Here is a 16,744-nt window from a genome sequence, read left to right as displayed (position 1 = left end):
TGAAACAATCTGAAATCACCCGGAATAATCCGAAAAAATTCGAAAGTATCTGGAAAAAAGAATAAAAAATAATCTAAAAAATCCGAAAGGAAGAATCTGAAAGAATCTGAAAAAATCTGAAGGGATCTGTTGGAAAATGAGGGAATCTGAGGGAACAAGGAAGAATCTGGGAGAATATGAGAAATCTGGGAGAATCTAAAAGAATCTAGAAGAACCTAGACTAATTTAGAAGAATCTAGAAGAATCTGGAAAAATCTGGAAGAATCTGGAAGAGTCTGGAAGAATCTGGAAAAGTCTGCAGGGGTCTGAAGCCAACTAGAAAAATTTAAAATAATTTGAAAGGATTTTGAAACGATCTGAAAGTTGAAAATTCTGAAAGAATCTGAGAGAATTGGGAAAAATTTGAAGGAATCTGAAAGAATCTGAGAGAATCCGAGAAAGTCTGTGAGAATGTGAGAGATTTGGAAAGAATTTGAAATAATCTGAGCGAATCCGAAAGAATCTGAGGGAATCTAAGAGAAACTAGGGGGTTTGGAAATTTTGAGAGATTTGGACAGAATCTGAAGAAATCTGAAAAAAATCTGAAGGCAACTAAGAGAATCTTAGGAAACCTGCGAGAAATTGAGAGAATTTTAGAGAATCTTAGAGAATCTAACAGAATCTAGAAAGATCCCGAAGAATCTGAAACAATCTGAAATCACCCGGAATAATCCGAAAAAATTCGAAAGTATCTGAAAAATAGAATTAAAAATAAGTGAAAAGAATCCGAAAAAATCTGAAAAAATCTGGCGGGATTTTGGGGAAATTAACCTGGGAAAATTTAAACGAATATTAAAGAATATGGCAGAAATTGAGATAAAAGAATGTAGAAGGACGTAGAAGGATGCAGAAGAATGTAGAAGGATTTGGGAAGATTTAGAAGAATCTAGAGGAATCTAAAAAAATCTGGAAGAATCTGGAACAGTCTGCAGAGTTTAAAGTTTTTAAATAAAAATTCGATTCAAAAATGATTTTATTATATATCACGAATTCTCGAAAAACAGTCGAAAAATCCACTGAAAAATTCTCAGATATGCACTTTGACGAAGTGATAGGGAAAATATAAAGTGTTAGTGGCTCTGAAATAAGATTTTCGAAAAATCCTGCTTAAAAATGATTTTAAATTCTCAAAAAGTGGCCAAAAAATTCATATGGGGGTCTAAAAAATTGCTCGAAAGTCCTCAAAAATTCAGAAAAATATATAGATTCGACAAATTAGGTTTTAAATAAAATTTTTAAATATCTCAAAATTTCTAAAAACGGTTAAAAAAATCATACGGGGTGAATCGAAAAATTAAGAAAATTAAGTCACCTAAAAATCCAAAAAAAGTGAAATATAGACCTCAATGAGGCGATTCGAAAAACAACGATTGAAAATGAGTTATTTAAATACCTTGAAATCTCAACAACGGTAAAAAAAAATCATCCGGGAAGTATCAAAAAATAAGATTAAAAAAAAATAATACTTCAATTAAAAAAAATTAAGAAATAAAGAGGATTTTTTTTTTAGCCTAAACTGTTTAATAATAATTAGCTCGGTCGAACCTCCGCATTGGCGTCTTTCGCGTCCAGAATATCAAACAGAGCCCCGTTGTATAAAAATCCTTTATTTAAATTTAGTTGCGTGCAGTAAAAGCTCAACAGGAGCAAATATAATAAGCGAAGGTAATCGCGTTGGAGATCTATATGGCGAGGACCGCTTATAAAAGGTCCGTTATAAATCTCGGGCCATCTCGCGGTCTATCTCTGAACTGGATCACATCTTGGCGCCATTTTGGACCACCGACGGCGGACAAGAATAAAGTCTTATATCATTTCGGAGTGCGGCACATAGAGCGATCCGTGCGGGCATAAATCATGCCAACTTTTTCGGCGGTGTTATTAAGTAATAAATTATTACTAAGTTGGTATCGGTTAATCAGAAACGGTGCGGATGCGTAGGGATCATAGGAGGCGAACGAGCTTCTGGTGTATTGACATGTGATCGCTTGATTTTGATCGGCGGCTTTTTGAGTGGGCTTCTACGTTTCCGTTTGACGGACGGACGTCCGGAAAACGATGTACAAATTTTGACATTAATAAGTTAAAAATTTCGAAATAAATCTCCGCGAAAAATTGATACTAAGTATAGGGAACGTTGGGACAAAAACTGCATCGAGGACGAAAAAGAACCAAAAAAAAGATGGGAAAATGACGGAAAAGACAGAAAAAACGCTACAAAAAAAGCGAGAAAAACCAATAAAAAAATGTGTTAGAAAAGGAAGTAAAAAAAAAGCCACAAAAAAGACACCAAAAAAAAAGTGAGACAAACAGAAGCGATAAAAAATGCTACAAAAAACACGACCAAAAATCAAGAAAAAGGCAACAAATAGAGGAAAAGAGACACCAAACAAAGCAATCCAGAAAATAGTCAAAATAGTGCCAAAGAGGTATAATTAAGGAGGAAGCGACATGAAAAGATAAAAACGGAGTAAAAATGGCCAAAAAGGGACCAAAAAGGATCAAAACACAGACCTAAAGGTGTTAAAAATGTAATAAAGAGAGCAAAATGGGATAAAAAAACTTACCAAATAAATAGGCGACAAAAAATCCAACTAAGACAATAAAAAAAGAAAAAAGGCAATCAAACAACGCGACCAAAAAGACACAAAAATAAGGGCCACTGGGGGACAATAAAGGAGAAAGAAACGAGAACGGACAAAGAAAAAACAAAAAGTATCTAAAAATGTCCAGAAAAGAGGCCAAAACTGGGCGAAAACAAGGACAAAAAAGGCAATAAAACATTGTTACCAAGTAGGGGCCAAAAAAGAGGCCAAGCATGAAAAAGGACAAAAATACAGAAAATACAAAAAATATAAAAAACCCAAGAAAAAAAAATGAAAAATGTCAATAAAAGAACCAAAAAGGGACGAATAGAGACCCCAGAGGGACAATAAGGAAAAAAATAACGAGAACGAACAAGAAAAAACAAAAAGGGTCTAAAAACGGACAAAAAAGGCTCAAAACCGGCGAGAAAAGAGGACCAAAATTGAGCCAAAAATGGCAAAAAAAGAAACAAAATAGGGCAAAAAGAGGAAGAGAAGCCAACAAAAAAAAGGAAAAAAGGCGATAAAACATTGACACCAAGGAGCCAAAAGGACAATAAAGGCGGAAGCGAAAAACCGGACCAAGGACGAAAAAGGACAAAAAATACAGAAAATACAGAAAATACAAATAAATACAAGAAAACACAACAACAAAAAAACGAAAAATGTCACTAAAAGAAACAAAAAGAGACTAAATAGAGATCACAGAGGTACAATAAAGGAGAAAAAACAAAAAGGGTCCAAAAACGGCGAAAAAGGGGCCAAAACGGGGCGAGAACAGAAACAAAAAGGGCAAAAGGAACCGACGACAGCAAAAAACCAAAAAAGGCAATAAAACAGTGACACCAAGGAGGAGCCAAAAAAAAAGGGGCAACAAAGGAGGAAGCGACAAAAGCCGGACTAAGGACGAAAAAGGACAAAAAAATCCAAAAATACAAAAAAAATGCAAGAAACATAACAAAAAAAAAATTACGAAAAATGTCAATAGAAGAACCAAAAAGAGACAAAATAGAGACCACAGAGGTACAATAAAGGAGAAAAAACGAGAACCCAAGGAGCCAAAAGGACAATAAAGGCGGAAACGAAAAACCGGACCAAGGACGAAAAAGGACAAAAAATACAGAAAATACAAATAAATACAAGAAACACAACAAAAAAAAAAAACGAAAAATGTCACTAAAAGAAATAAAAAGAAACTAAATAGAGACCACAGAGAGACAATAAAAGAGAAAACAGCGAGAACGGACAGGAAAGAACAAAAAAGGTCCAAAAACGGTCAAAAAGGGACCAAAACGGGGAGAAAACAGGAACAAAAATGATCAAAAAAAAAACAAAACAGGGACGAAAAGGGCAAGAGGAACTGAGGGAAAAAAACGAAAGAAGGCAATAAAACATTAACAGCAAGTAAGGCCCAAAAAAACGATAAAAAGGATACAATAATGCAGAGCAGACAAAAATACAAAAAACAATAAAAAAGACGAAAAATGTCAATAAAAGGACCAAAAGGAGACAAAATAAAAACCACAGAGGTACAATAAAGAAGTAAAGAACGAGAACGGACAAAAAAGAACAAAAAGCATCCAAAACGAGGAGAAAACAAGGACAAAAAATGGACCAAAAATAGCCAAAGAAAAAACAGGACAAAAAGGGCAAGAGAAACTCAGAAAAACCTACAAAGGGCTATAAAACATTGACACCAAGTAGGGTACAAAAAAGGAACAATAAAGGAGGAAGCGACAAACACCGGACAAAGGACCGAAAAATAAAAAAAATACAGAAGAGACAAAAAACACAACAACAAAAAAATAACGAAAATGTCAATAAAAGAACCAAAAAGAGACAAAATAGAGACCACAGAGGTGCAATAAAGGAGAAAACAACGAGAAGAGACAAAAAAAACAAAAAGGGTCCAAAAACTGCCAAAAAGGGGTCAAAATGGGGCGAGAACAGGAACAAAAAGGCAAGAGGAACAGAGAGAAAAAAACGAAAAAGGGCAATAAAACATTGACACTGAGTAGGGATCACAAAAGGGACAATAAAGGAGGAAACGACAAAAACCGAACCAAGGACGAAAAAGCACAAAAACTACAGAAAATACAAAAAAAACAAAAACACAACAAAAAAAGGCGAAAAATGTCAATAAAACAACCAAAAAAACAAAATAAAGACCACAGAGAGACAAGAAAGAAGAAACGAACGAAAAGGGACAAAAAAGAACAAAAGGGGTGCAAAAACAGCCAAAAAGACGCTAAAACTAGGCGAAAACAGGGGAAAGAAAGGTTAAAAAGGGACAAAAAAATGACCAAAATAGGGATAAAAAAAGCAAGAGAAACACGGCAGAAAAAAAACAAAAAAGGCAATATAACGATGACACCAAGTAAGGGCCAAGAAAGGGACAATAAAAAAGGAAAAAAGAACAGAAAAAACAAGAAACAACAAAAAAAAAACGAAAAAAAGCAGTAAAAGAACTCCAACAAAAAGAGATAAAATAGGGGCCAAAGAACGATAACAAATGAGAAACGAAGGACAAAGAGGCCCCAAAAATAACCAAAAAGGACCAAAACGAAGACAAAAAGTAGCAAAAAAGGCGCCAAAGAAAAGCAAAGAAAGGAACAACAAGGGCAAGAGAAAAGCGACAGAAAAAAAGAAAAAAAGGCAGTAAAATAACGACACCAAGTAGGGGCCAAAAAAGGGACAATAAAGGAGGAAACGACAAAAACCGAACCAATGGGGAAAAAGCAAAAAAAAGACAAAAAAGACAAAAAGTATCGAAAAATTCAACAAAGACAACAAAAGACAAAATAAGGACCATAGAAGAATAAAAATTGGGTAAAAAGGCGATAAAAATATGCAATAAAAGAGTGGTCGATAAAACGAAAAAAGGTAATAAACACAATATAGGAATCAAAAAAGAACCATAATAATGAGGAAGTGTCAAAAAACCGATCAAGGAAAAAATAGGACAAAAAAGACAGAAAATAAAGAAAGTGGCCAAAAAAGGTGAGAAAAATACGATAAAAATGAAATGACAAGAGAAGACAAAAGCGGGGTAAAATGACCAAAAGGGACCAAAATTAGTCAAAAAGGGTCCGAAAAAGGGCCAAAATAAGTTTAAAAAGGACCAAAAAAGGCGACAGTAGAAACAAAAAAGGAAGAAAAAGGACAAGAAAAACACGAGAGAGAAAATCGAAAAAATGACACCAGGTAGTGACAAAATAGGGGCCAAAAAAGGATAATGAGCAAGGAAGGGACAAAAATCGGACCAAAAAAGTACCAAACAAAGAGGAGACAAGTAATAGGGTAAATGTGTACAAGAGTGCGCATATGTATAAGAGTACGCACTGATGATTTCTGCTTATTAGTGCCATCTGGGTAAGATGAAGTTATACCATTCAGAATTTAATGTTAAACCTGAGATAAAGGTGCAAAAGTGACCTGAATATAGTTTATAGTTTGGTCGTACTGACGATTTTATGTTCACACGTTGTGTGGATGTAATTTTTACCGCTCATAGTTTTAGTTTTTTGTAAGGTACGTACCAGTTCTTTTATTTTACAGTAATAATTTTCATTAGTTGTAACTTTTAAGGTGTCGTTATACACTAACAGTTTTACACTTTCTGTCCATCAAAAGCTTTTAACTTTGAAAACATTAGGTTATGTACAAATGTACAAGAGTGCGCAGCGAGGTATTGTATAAGCGTGCGCATTGCTTGCAATATGTAGTCTAATAGTCTTGGAGATACATATCATACGGTAATGAATTATTTAACTCTACTACTTTGTACTGCTTCTCGAGTTGTGGGGTGGTGGTTATGGCGATTTTTTTTTTATTTTTACTTCCTGAGCGTGTTGTAATCGAGTCCGCCGACCGACTTTCTATTTTTACGTTTTCTCGTCTTTTCAAGACCCCTAGAGTACGAAGAAATAGGTCTCCCGTTTTATGTGTAGTCTGTAGTCACTTATTCCCATTTATTTTCACCTTAGAAACAAATATTTTTTCATAAAATGTAATGCGTACTCATAAGCGTTCAAATGCGCACTCTTGTGCAATGAACTGTCTAACAGTGCGCATTTACACATCTTGACAAAAATTGAAATTACTCTTAAAATATAGTGGTGTTGGGGCGTACAGTTAAATATATCTGATCTCTAAACATGTATATAACGAACCCATATCATAAAATTTGTCTATCCAAAAAAATTAAAAAGTTGTTGACAGTTTTACACTAAGTGCGTACTCTTGTACACATTTACCCTAAAAAAAAACAAAAAGCAATAAAACCACACCAATAAAAATTGACAAAATAGATAGTACAAGGGGCGATAAAGGAGAAGGGAATGAGAAGGGACAAAAAAGACGACAAAAAAAGGTAAAAAATTGCCAAAAAGGGCCAAAACGGAACGAGAACAGGAAAAAATGGAGTAAAAAGGTCATAAAAATATATAACAAAAAGAGCAACAATAACGTCATTAATAAAACGCGATTTTGGCAAATGATATATCCTTTAAGAAAAGAGAGGGTGGGTGGGCGGGGCTAGTACCTGTTAAGATAAGACTGATTTCGGCTAATGAAATCCTTCTAGGAACCAAACAGGGACCATAAAAAGGAAGTGTAATAAACGGACCAGTGTGATAATAGGACAAAAAAGACAGAAAAGACAAGCAAGTGACCAAAAAGAAGGCGAGAGAAATACGTTAAGAGAAGGCAGTAAAACAACGCCACCAAGAATAAATAAAATAGGAACCAAAGAGGGACAATAAGGGAAGGCGTGACAAGTAAAAGACAGAGGGAAGTAAAAATGGCCAAAAACGGTTCAAAAAAGAACTAAAAAGGCAGAAAAGGCAGTAAAAAAGCGATAAAAAAGCAAAAAAGGAACAAAAAGAGCAAGAAAAACGCGACAGAAAAAAAACGAAAAAACAACGACACCAAATAGAGACAAAAGGGGTTCCAAAAAAGTGAGAATGAAGGAGGAAGTGACGAAAACCGGACCAAGGACGAAAAAGAACAAAAAAAGGACAGAAATGACAAAAATGACCAAAAAATACAACAAAAAACACGAAAAAAGGCGATGAAACAACGCGATAAAAAACAGACAAAATGGGGACCGCAGACGAAAGAAAGCGTTAAAAAAATAAAAATATACGATAAAAAGAGCAAGAAAACGCGACTTGGCAACAAGTAACCAAGAAATTGGTCCTAGGGTTATTTAAATAATAACAATAAAATAGATATCCTGGTTCATTAATTTTTTGGGTCAACCTGTGTAACTATTAATTCAAAAAAATATTAACGCATTCATAAACCACAAGTATAAATTCATAACATTTTCCATACCTATTGTAGGTAGTATAAATGGATACATTTTGATTAACGATTTACCATGACTAGAATAATCAAAATTAAATGCCAATATTGTTATACTAGACGGGTTCATAAACTACAAGTACAGAAGTATGTGATTTTATAAAATTTAAATAATATTCACTATTGTAAAATTTGCGGATAACGTCATCCCATTGTTGGTGAATTCATGGAAATTAATCATTCTACTAAACACTTCTAAGCCGGTTTTAAATCGGAAAAATTGTATCCACAATTACATAGCACAAAAAATTAGGTTAGACTAGATTTAGTCGCTATTGATATTCTCCGACTGATTATTCTTGTTTTTGATTTTATTTTTTGTTTTTAGTATATTCCTTGCCGCCTACTGTCTCATCGCGTTTCCGTCTGTCTGTCGTCTGTCGTCCGCGCGTCGTCCGTTGGTAATACTTTTTTGATGCGCATTTTTCGGCTTAATGTCACCGTGCCTCATCAAACGACCACACTAATAACCCAACCCACAAAACCGAACGAACAATCGAGTAAATAACATCGGCTAAATAATAAAGCAGGCCCGTTATGAAGTGGATAATGTGTGCTCTAAACGTGCACATTATATCCTCATACAAAAATCATTAGCACATATTTTATATGTTAAATTCACATAATGATACGGTACATATCCCAAAACAAACTCATTCTAACCTATCATTATTTACGTCATTCCCCGGCTGTATACTCTCCATCAACGTATCCCTCCCCGGCGGCCCACGCACTCGACCTCCTCGCTTCGCCCGCCTCATACCTCGCTCCCGACTATACCTCCAGCGAAAGCCCGAAACGGAGCCGGAGCATCCGGTCCGGGCAGGTGCCCGATTTCCAAATTTAATGTAGGTTTTGATGATCATAGTAATTATTGGAGGTGCCTACCTACCACACTAACCTATAACTAAATTTATTTGTCCGAGGCAGAGACGTGCCCTTATTAAGGGGTAAATTACGTTACGTTCGTAGGTGGCGATGCCAGCTTGCCAATTTGGCGGTGATGGGTCGGTCGCTGGAAGCAGGCGCCCACGAAAACGCTATTAGCTTTAATTCGGTCTAAATGTCCTCGTTAGGGAATCCGAGGCTGCGTTATTATTTATTATTATGTTGTTTGTTGTTGAGCTTGTTTGCTTGGGATGGGTTGGTCGGCATGGGGCGATGGGGCCGGGTTTGCGGACGCGACGAAATTAAAAAACGCGATTTTTTATTACTAGAGAGCGGATTTATAAGCACAAAAAAATTAAGAATAAGCGCTTAAATAAGCACAACATTTTCAATAAGAAAGTTTCATTTTAAGCAAAAAAGCATTAAAAACATAATCATATTACAAATCAAAGAACACTTCTTAGAACTTTGGATAAAATATTATTACAATAATCCTATACACATCACGTATTTCAGTTTTCTTTAAAACAATTTATGATTGTAATATGTTCCAAGTTGTCCAGTGTAAAATTTTTTCGCCGATCATTTAAAATGTGTTTAAAATTGGAGAATGTGCGTTCAACATCCACACTCGTTGTTGGCGCAAATTTGAATTTTGCAACTAATGTTGAATCTAACTCAAAATTTTCCACCTTCTGGCCTTGTAAAACACGAGCAACGTCGGAAAGAACACCGAAACCTGCATTTTTATTTAACACTTCGTCAAGTTTTTGAGATACTCTAGTACCAATATCACCCCTTATTGCGTTTGCTTGTTGTTTAAATTTTTTCACTAAGTTTACGGCATCTACCGACAACGTGTTGGGTTTTTCTAACTTTTCTATTACCTCACATACGAATTGATAATTGCTTCTTAGAAAAGCTAGATCTTGTCGCAAATCTTTGTTTTCCAAAATATTTATGCAATCTTTAATCGATTGAGAAGAATCTTCGCTAAACTTCGTAACTACTTCCTCAAATTCTTTGATATATTTGTCATAATAAAATGTGGCCTGTAACCATGTTCCCCACCTCGTTATAATCGGCTCTGGGGGCAATGGTATCTTTGGAAATTTTTTCTTAAAATGTTGCACTCTTAGTGGGGCTTTAACAAAAATCTTTTTACCATTTGCCACTAATTTATTAACAGTAGGAAACTGCAAACGTATTCCTTCAGCCACTCTGTTTAAATCGTGGGCAATGCAACTAGAGTGAATTAAATTGGGGTACAATATTTTTAGATTATTCCCTGCTTTCAACATATAACGAGCTGCATCCGAGATCATCAATAACATTTTATTTGGCAAAAATAGTGACGTAAGACTGTCATTTACAAATCTGGTAATCGTATTGCCATTTGTTTTATCTAACATTTTCAAACTTAGGGTAAATGTGTACAAGAGTACGCACTTAGTGTAAAACTATCAACAACTTTTTAATTTTTTTGGATAGACAAATTTTATGATATGGGTTCGTTATATACATGTTTAGAGATCAGATATATTTAATTGTACGCCCCAAGACCACTATATTTTAAGAGTAATTTCAATTTTTGTCAAGATGTGTAAATGCGCACTCTTAAACAGTTCATTGCACAAGAGTGCGCATTTGAACGCTTATGAGTGCGCATTACATTTTATGAAAAAATATTTGTTTCTAAGGTGAAAATAAATGGGAATAAGTGACTACAGACTATACGTAAAACGGGAGACCTATTTCTTCGTACTCTAGGGGTTTTGAAAAGTCTAGATAACGTAAAAATAGAGAGTCGGTCGACGGACTCGATTACAACACGCTCAGGAAGTAAAAATTAAAAAAAATCACCATAACCACCACCACACAACTTGAGAAGCAGTACAAAGTAGTAGAGTTAAATAATTCATTATCGTATGATATGTATCTCCAAGACTATTAGACTACGTATTGCAAGCAATGCGCACTCTTATACAATACCTCGCTGCGCACTCTTGTACATTTGTACATAACCTAATGTTTTCAAAGTTAAAAGCTTTTGATGGATAGAAAGTATAAAACTGTTAGTGTATAACGATACCTTAAAAGTTACAACTAATGAAAATTATTACTGTAAAATAAAAGAACTGGTACGTACCTTACAAAAAACTAAAACTATGAGCGGTAAAAATTACATCCACACAACGTGTGAACATAAAATCGTCAGTACGACCAAACTATAAACTATATTCAGGTCACTTTTGCACCTTTATCTCAGGTTTAGCATTAAATTCTGAATGGTATAACTTCATCTTACCCAGATGGCACTAATAAGCAGAAATCATCAGTGCGTACTCTTATACATATTCGCACTCTTGTACACATTTACCCTACTACATACCCTCGACTAGGGAAATTTTCATTAAAGATTCCAAGAATTAAACTTGCCACGTATCTTCCACAACTATCGGTTGTTTCATCGACAGCGAACCATAAATAATTATCTCCAATGCGATGTTTAATTTCGTTGTAAACTTGCTGAAACACTGGACCTACATAATTTTTTCGGAGAGTACTTTCAACCGGAATATGTCGATTGCAGTGTTTTTCAAGGAATTCTTGAAGAGGGCCTGTCTTCAATTTTTTTAAAGGTATATTGGACTGGATCATCATTTTACATAAATCGAAATTAAACTGAAACTGCTCATCTTTTGTGGAAGTAGATGCAACAGATTCATGTATGGTCTGCTGTTTAATTTTAGAAACTTCAAACATTTTCTTCCTTTCTACATGAAGAGTCGTTCTGACATGTTGCGTCACGTTATATTTTTTATCACTTTGAATCTAAAACAACGTACATATACAGGATTAACAAAGGAAAATAGATAAAAAAAAAAATAGTGGGCTTACGGTTTTCACACAAGCTCTGCAGAATATTTTGTTGTTTTCTAATTTTAATTCTGGAAAATCCCTTATCCACTCATCCGGCGTCGATTTTACTTTCGGCATTCTTTTAAAATATTAGTAATATTACCAAAAAGAACTCAACATGTAACAAGGGAGAACCAAGTATAACACTGTACTACGACAGATGCGATAGAGTGATGGTTGTGAAATAAACGGTTCATTTACTTAAAAGTTTCCATTAGAAAAATTTTAAGGTAGGTAGTTGGGTACAATAATCCTTTTTTCTAGAAAATCTTCAACGGTTTTGCCGCAAAATGCCGAAAAATAACATCTGGTTAAAAGCTTTAATTCATTATCAACGGAAGTAAGGATTTAAAGTCATAACATCTATGGAGTATTTTTCCAATCCTATAATAAAATTTTATTACCCAAACGACCGGAACCTATTCACAGAAAGGGTCTTGAGTAAGTGTACTTGAATGGTCAAGTCCAGGTAAAATGCATACGATACGATACGGCTAACTAACAAGTATTTGTCATCCAGACAAGGCCGGCATTCGAACAAAATATGCATTAAAACTCATATTCTTTGAAAAAAGCATTAAATAAGCATATAAGTTTTAATATGCATAAAATTGAAAAAAAAACAAATAAGCATAAAAAAAATGTGTCAAATGCCTCCAAATTGTATCCTAGTTACAGATATAAAAAAGTTTTGAAGTGCTTACATTTTTCACAAAAAGCATTAAACCTAGAAATCCGCTCTCTATTTATTACTGTTTCCATCAAGTTACAATTGATTTTTTTGATTTCGGCAAAATTTATTAATAAATTAAAAAATTGGTCTAAAGAGTTTAGACAGTACTTCCCTCACTGTCGGAAACTTGACGACTGCACGCCTATTGTGTTTTTTTTCTCATTACATTTTTGTAGTGGGAATTTAAAAAAAAATTCGATGACGTCATCAACATTTTTGCAAGGAAACGTATATCAGTTGGGATAGATGTAGTGTAATACTAAGAATAAAATTATTATATTCTCAAATTTTCGGGAAAATGAATTGGGTCGTTTTGAATATTGATTTGTAATAATCAATAAAATAACGAAACAATTTACTCACGTATACGTATCAGAGGCAACTGAAAATCGTGTATGTATAAACATTCTTAATTTAAGATGACAGGCGTAACAGCATACGTGAGAGTCAAACAGAGAAACTGTAAACAAAACGACCATCGGTTTTATTGCTTCGACTTTCGCTTATTATATAAAACATTGGGTTTTATTTTAATTCTTGACGGTGAAATTCACAATTGGTTGATTATAAACATGTCTATTTCACATTCGGGGAACCAAGTGAGCGCATAAAACAAATGCAGGCCTGTAATGTTAAAGTCGATGTAAATAAGCGTGCTACCCTTATGTTTCAACCGAGTTTTTCCTTTAACAAATTTTGTGTCTACCAAATTGGGTTGGTTGGGGTGTAATACTAATAATAAGTGTTGCCTTTAATTTAATCAATAAAATAAATTGACTTCATTAATTTTTTTGAACCACCTCTTAAGAAAATCTAAAAAATATGAATGGAATGATAAATCACAAGTACAAACTCATCATATTTTTTGCATTTTAGATAGGATTTATTCAGCAAAATTTAAGGGTGACGTCATTAATTTTTTTAGGAGGGATGAACAAATACATTTTGAACAAAAGTTTACCATGCTTATAATAACTTTAAAATATTCCCAAGATTTCAAAGCATTCGGTTTTGTAATTCCTGATTAAATCGATAAAATAAATTCACGCCTTCATTAATTTTTTGAGTCACCCTGCATATGCAAATCCAAAAATATGAATGGAATGATAAATCACAAGTACAGACTCATCATATTTTGTACATTTTAGATACGATTTATTCGGCAAACTTTTGAGCTGACGTCATCAGTTTTTTGTAGAAGATAACCAAATATATTTTGACTAAAAATTTATTATGCTCTTTATAACCTTAAAACATCTGCAAGATTTCAAAGCATTCGGTTTTGTAGTTCCTGATTAAATCAATAAAATAAATTTACGCATTCATTAATTTTTTTGAGTCACCCTGTATATGCAAATCGAAAAAATTTGAATGGAATGATAAATCACAAGAAGAGACTCACCATATTTTGTACATTTTAGATAGGATTTATTCAGCAAAATTTTGTGGTGACGTGATAAATTTTTTAGGGGGGACGACCAAATACGTTTTGTTCAAAAATTTACCATGCTTATGATAATTTTAAAATATCTTCAAGATTTCGAAGCATTCGGTTTTGTAGTTCCTGAGTAAATCAGTAAAATAAATTTACGCTTTCATTTATTTTCTTGAATCACCCTGTATATGCAAATCCAAAAAATATGAATGGAGTGATAGATCACAAGTACAGACTGATCATATTTTGTACATTTTAGATATGATTTATTCGGCAAATTTTCGAGCTGACGTCATCAAGTTTTTGGAGGGGATAAGCAAATATATTTTGACTAAACATTTATTATGCTCTTTATAACCTTAAAACATCTGCAAGATGTCAGAGCATTCCGTTTTGTAGTTCCTGATTAAATCAATAAAATATATTTACGCATTCATTATTTTTTCTTTAGTCACTCTGTATATGCAAATCCAAAAAATATGAATGGAGTGATAAATGACAAGTACAGGCTCATCATATTTTGTACATTTTAGATATGATTTATTCGGCAAACTTTCGAGCTGACGTCATCAAGTTTTTGGAGGGGATAAGCAAATATATTTTGACTAAACATTTATTATGCTCTTTATGACCTTAAAACATCTGCAAGATTTCAGAGCATTCGGTTTTGTAGTTCCTGATTAAATCAATAAAATATATTTACGCATTCATTAATTTTTTTGAGTCACCCTGTATATGCAAATCCAAAAAATATGAATGGAGTGATAGATCACAAGTACAGACTCATCATATTTTGTACATTTTAGATATGATTTATTCCACAAACTTTTGAGCTGACGTCATCAAGTTTTTGGAGGGGATAAGCAAATATTTTTTGACTAAAGATTTATGATGCTCTTTATAGCCTTAAAACATCTGCAACATTTCAAAGCATTCTGGTTAGCAGATTAAAAATTAAATTTCAAAATGTTGTTTTATAATTTTGATTTTTTCTCCAAAAATCTGGACGTTTCGGGTGAAAAGTCGATTCAGAGTTGTAAACTACATGTGTAGGACTATGTTATTTTATACAATTGAAAACCCATTTACTATGTACAATTTTGAAGTGACGTCATCGCATTAGTGGTGGGGATGATTAGACAAATTTTGGTTAGCGTTTTACCATCTACATGATATTCTTAATATAAGTACAAAATTTTACAACAATCGGTCGAGTACTTTCGGAGATTATCTGTCTAATAAAAATCCGGGACAACAGACGGACAGACGGACAGACGGACAGACGGACAGACGGACAGACGGACAGACGGACAGACAGACGGAAATGGGAGACCTATTTCTTCGTCTTCTAGGGGTCATGAAAGATCGAGAAAACGTAAAAGTAGAGAGTCGGCCGACGGACTCGATTACAATACTTCCTTTGCTTACGCTCGGGAAGTAAAAACGATATTAATGTTAGTTAATTAAATAAATAATATTCCACGCACATTTTAAGTCGTTCAGTGTCTCTCGTGTGGCTCTATTTCATCTTTTTTTCATTGATGTAATCGGACCTACCTTAATGGAGATATTTATGGAGCACACCCTACACTCGGTATTTTTGGTCATTCCGGACACGTTTGTAGCACACACACATTTTTATGGCCTGTGCAGTTGCATTACGTTAAATTAAACGAGGAGGTAGGAATGTATGGGTGAACATGGATGGAATTTTTATTTCATGGGTTTTATCCCATGTATAATAACAAAATGTTCCGTGATATATATCACGATTTTCGTCTACACGGCCGGCATAAATTTTCACTTTATCGTATTAAGTGCTAATCGTTTTGGGACACTCTTCTATCTTGATGCATTCTTGTGATTTATCTTGCAGAATGTAGCCTTCTGTGCAGAAACATCCTTGGGAGCAGTTTTTGTCGCAGCCGGGCGTGGGAGCTAGACAGGTTGGGGGGCACTTGGTGCCGCAAGAGTCATATTCTTCGTTTTTTCTGCAAGCACCTTAATTTGTTTTTAAATTGTAGGTATACTAGTCCAAATTATAAATACCTTGGCAGTCTTCAACTGGTATACACTTTCCTTGTAAATTTTCTCGAATGTAGCCCTCTTGGCAAAAACACCCGCTAACGCAGACCTCTGGACAATCTCCGGGTTGCGGAATTTGACAAGTAGGTGGACAGTACGTTCCGCAGAAGTCGTAAATTTCGTTGGGACCGCACCTGTTGGTGTCTAAGACAAAATTATGTATTATATAGTGGAAAAATTTTTGGGAGACTTACTGGAAAGGGCAAGGGTGGCACAAAAAAGGACCAACACAATTCTGATCATCGTTAGTCAAAATTGGAACGAAAAATATTTTGGCAAAGTATTAGTACACTTTTGGGTGATGGCAGATAAAGATATCGTTTCGGTTGAGAGATTGTGAGTGATTGACTTTTGTTTTGTTTCGTCTGACGTCATTTAGTGACGCTAGTGCGTATTGTGAATAAAGAGATTTTATCAAAAAATTTTATCTTTCCGTATGTGTGTGGTTTGTTTACTGGAGTGTATTTGTGGCTTATTAGCCCGCCTTGAGTTTTAAGTACTTGGAAACAAATCAAAATAATATAACTTAACTTAACAATTAGGTATCTTGCAGTTTTTAACTCAACAGCTTATTATTTTAATTTATAAAGGTTATAATTTTGGGTCACATGGTGTTTATTTTTCGGAGAGTTTGAAAGAATTTAAACGGATTCCCGTGTTTTATTTTTAAAAGAATCTAAAACTACCCCG

At 34.2% G+C, this 16,744-nt stretch overlaps 1 protein-coding gene across 1 annotated transcript; it reads right to left on the bottom strand.

Annotated features, from left to right (window-relative positions):
* Positions 1 to 15,664: 15,664 nt before the first annotated feature.
* LOC135136841 (cysteine-rich venom protein 6-like) lies at positions 15,665 to 16,384 on the bottom strand. Its single transcript, XM_064066270.1, has 3 exons — positions 16,249 to 16,384; positions 16,019 to 16,198; positions 15,665 to 15,970 (listed from the first exon to the last, which is right to left on the bottom strand). The coding sequence occupies exons 1-3, from the start codon at positions 16,295 to 16,297 to the stop codon at positions 15,783 to 15,785; spliced, it is 417 nt and encodes a 138-aa protein (XP_063922340.1). The 5' UTR covers positions 16,298 to 16,384; the 3' UTR covers positions 15,665 to 15,782.
* Between the last annotated feature and the right edge of the window lie 360 nt (positions 16,385 to 16,744).

This window comes from Zophobas morio, unplaced genomic scaffold (genome assembly GCF_036711695.1).
Source record: "Zophobas morio isolate AGI-343-1 ecotype UQ-CSIRO unplaced genomic scaffold, CSIRO_AGI_Zmor_V1 ptg000027l, whole genome shotgun sequence".
In the NCBI taxonomy this organism is placed as follows: domain Eukaryota; kingdom Metazoa; phylum Arthropoda; class Insecta; order Coleoptera; family Tenebrionidae; genus Zophobas; species Zophobas morio.
This window is presented reverse-complemented; position numbering and strand designations above follow the sequence as displayed.

Bases quoted from the DNA above. Each gene is read 5' to 3' on its own strand.
- LOC135136841 (XM_064066270.1), bottom strand. From the start codon at position 16,297: ATGATCAGAATTGTGTTGGTCCTTTTTTGTGCCACCCTTGCCCTTTCC. The intron at 16,199-16,248 runs GTAAGTCTCCCA...ATTTTGTCTTAG, and splicing joins TGCCACCCTTGCCCTTTCCA to ACACCAACAGGTGCGGTCCC. The intron at 15,971-16,018 runs GTATTTATAATT...AAACAAATTAAG, and splicing joins ACCAGTTGAAGACTGCCAAG to GTGCTTGCAGAAAAAACGAA.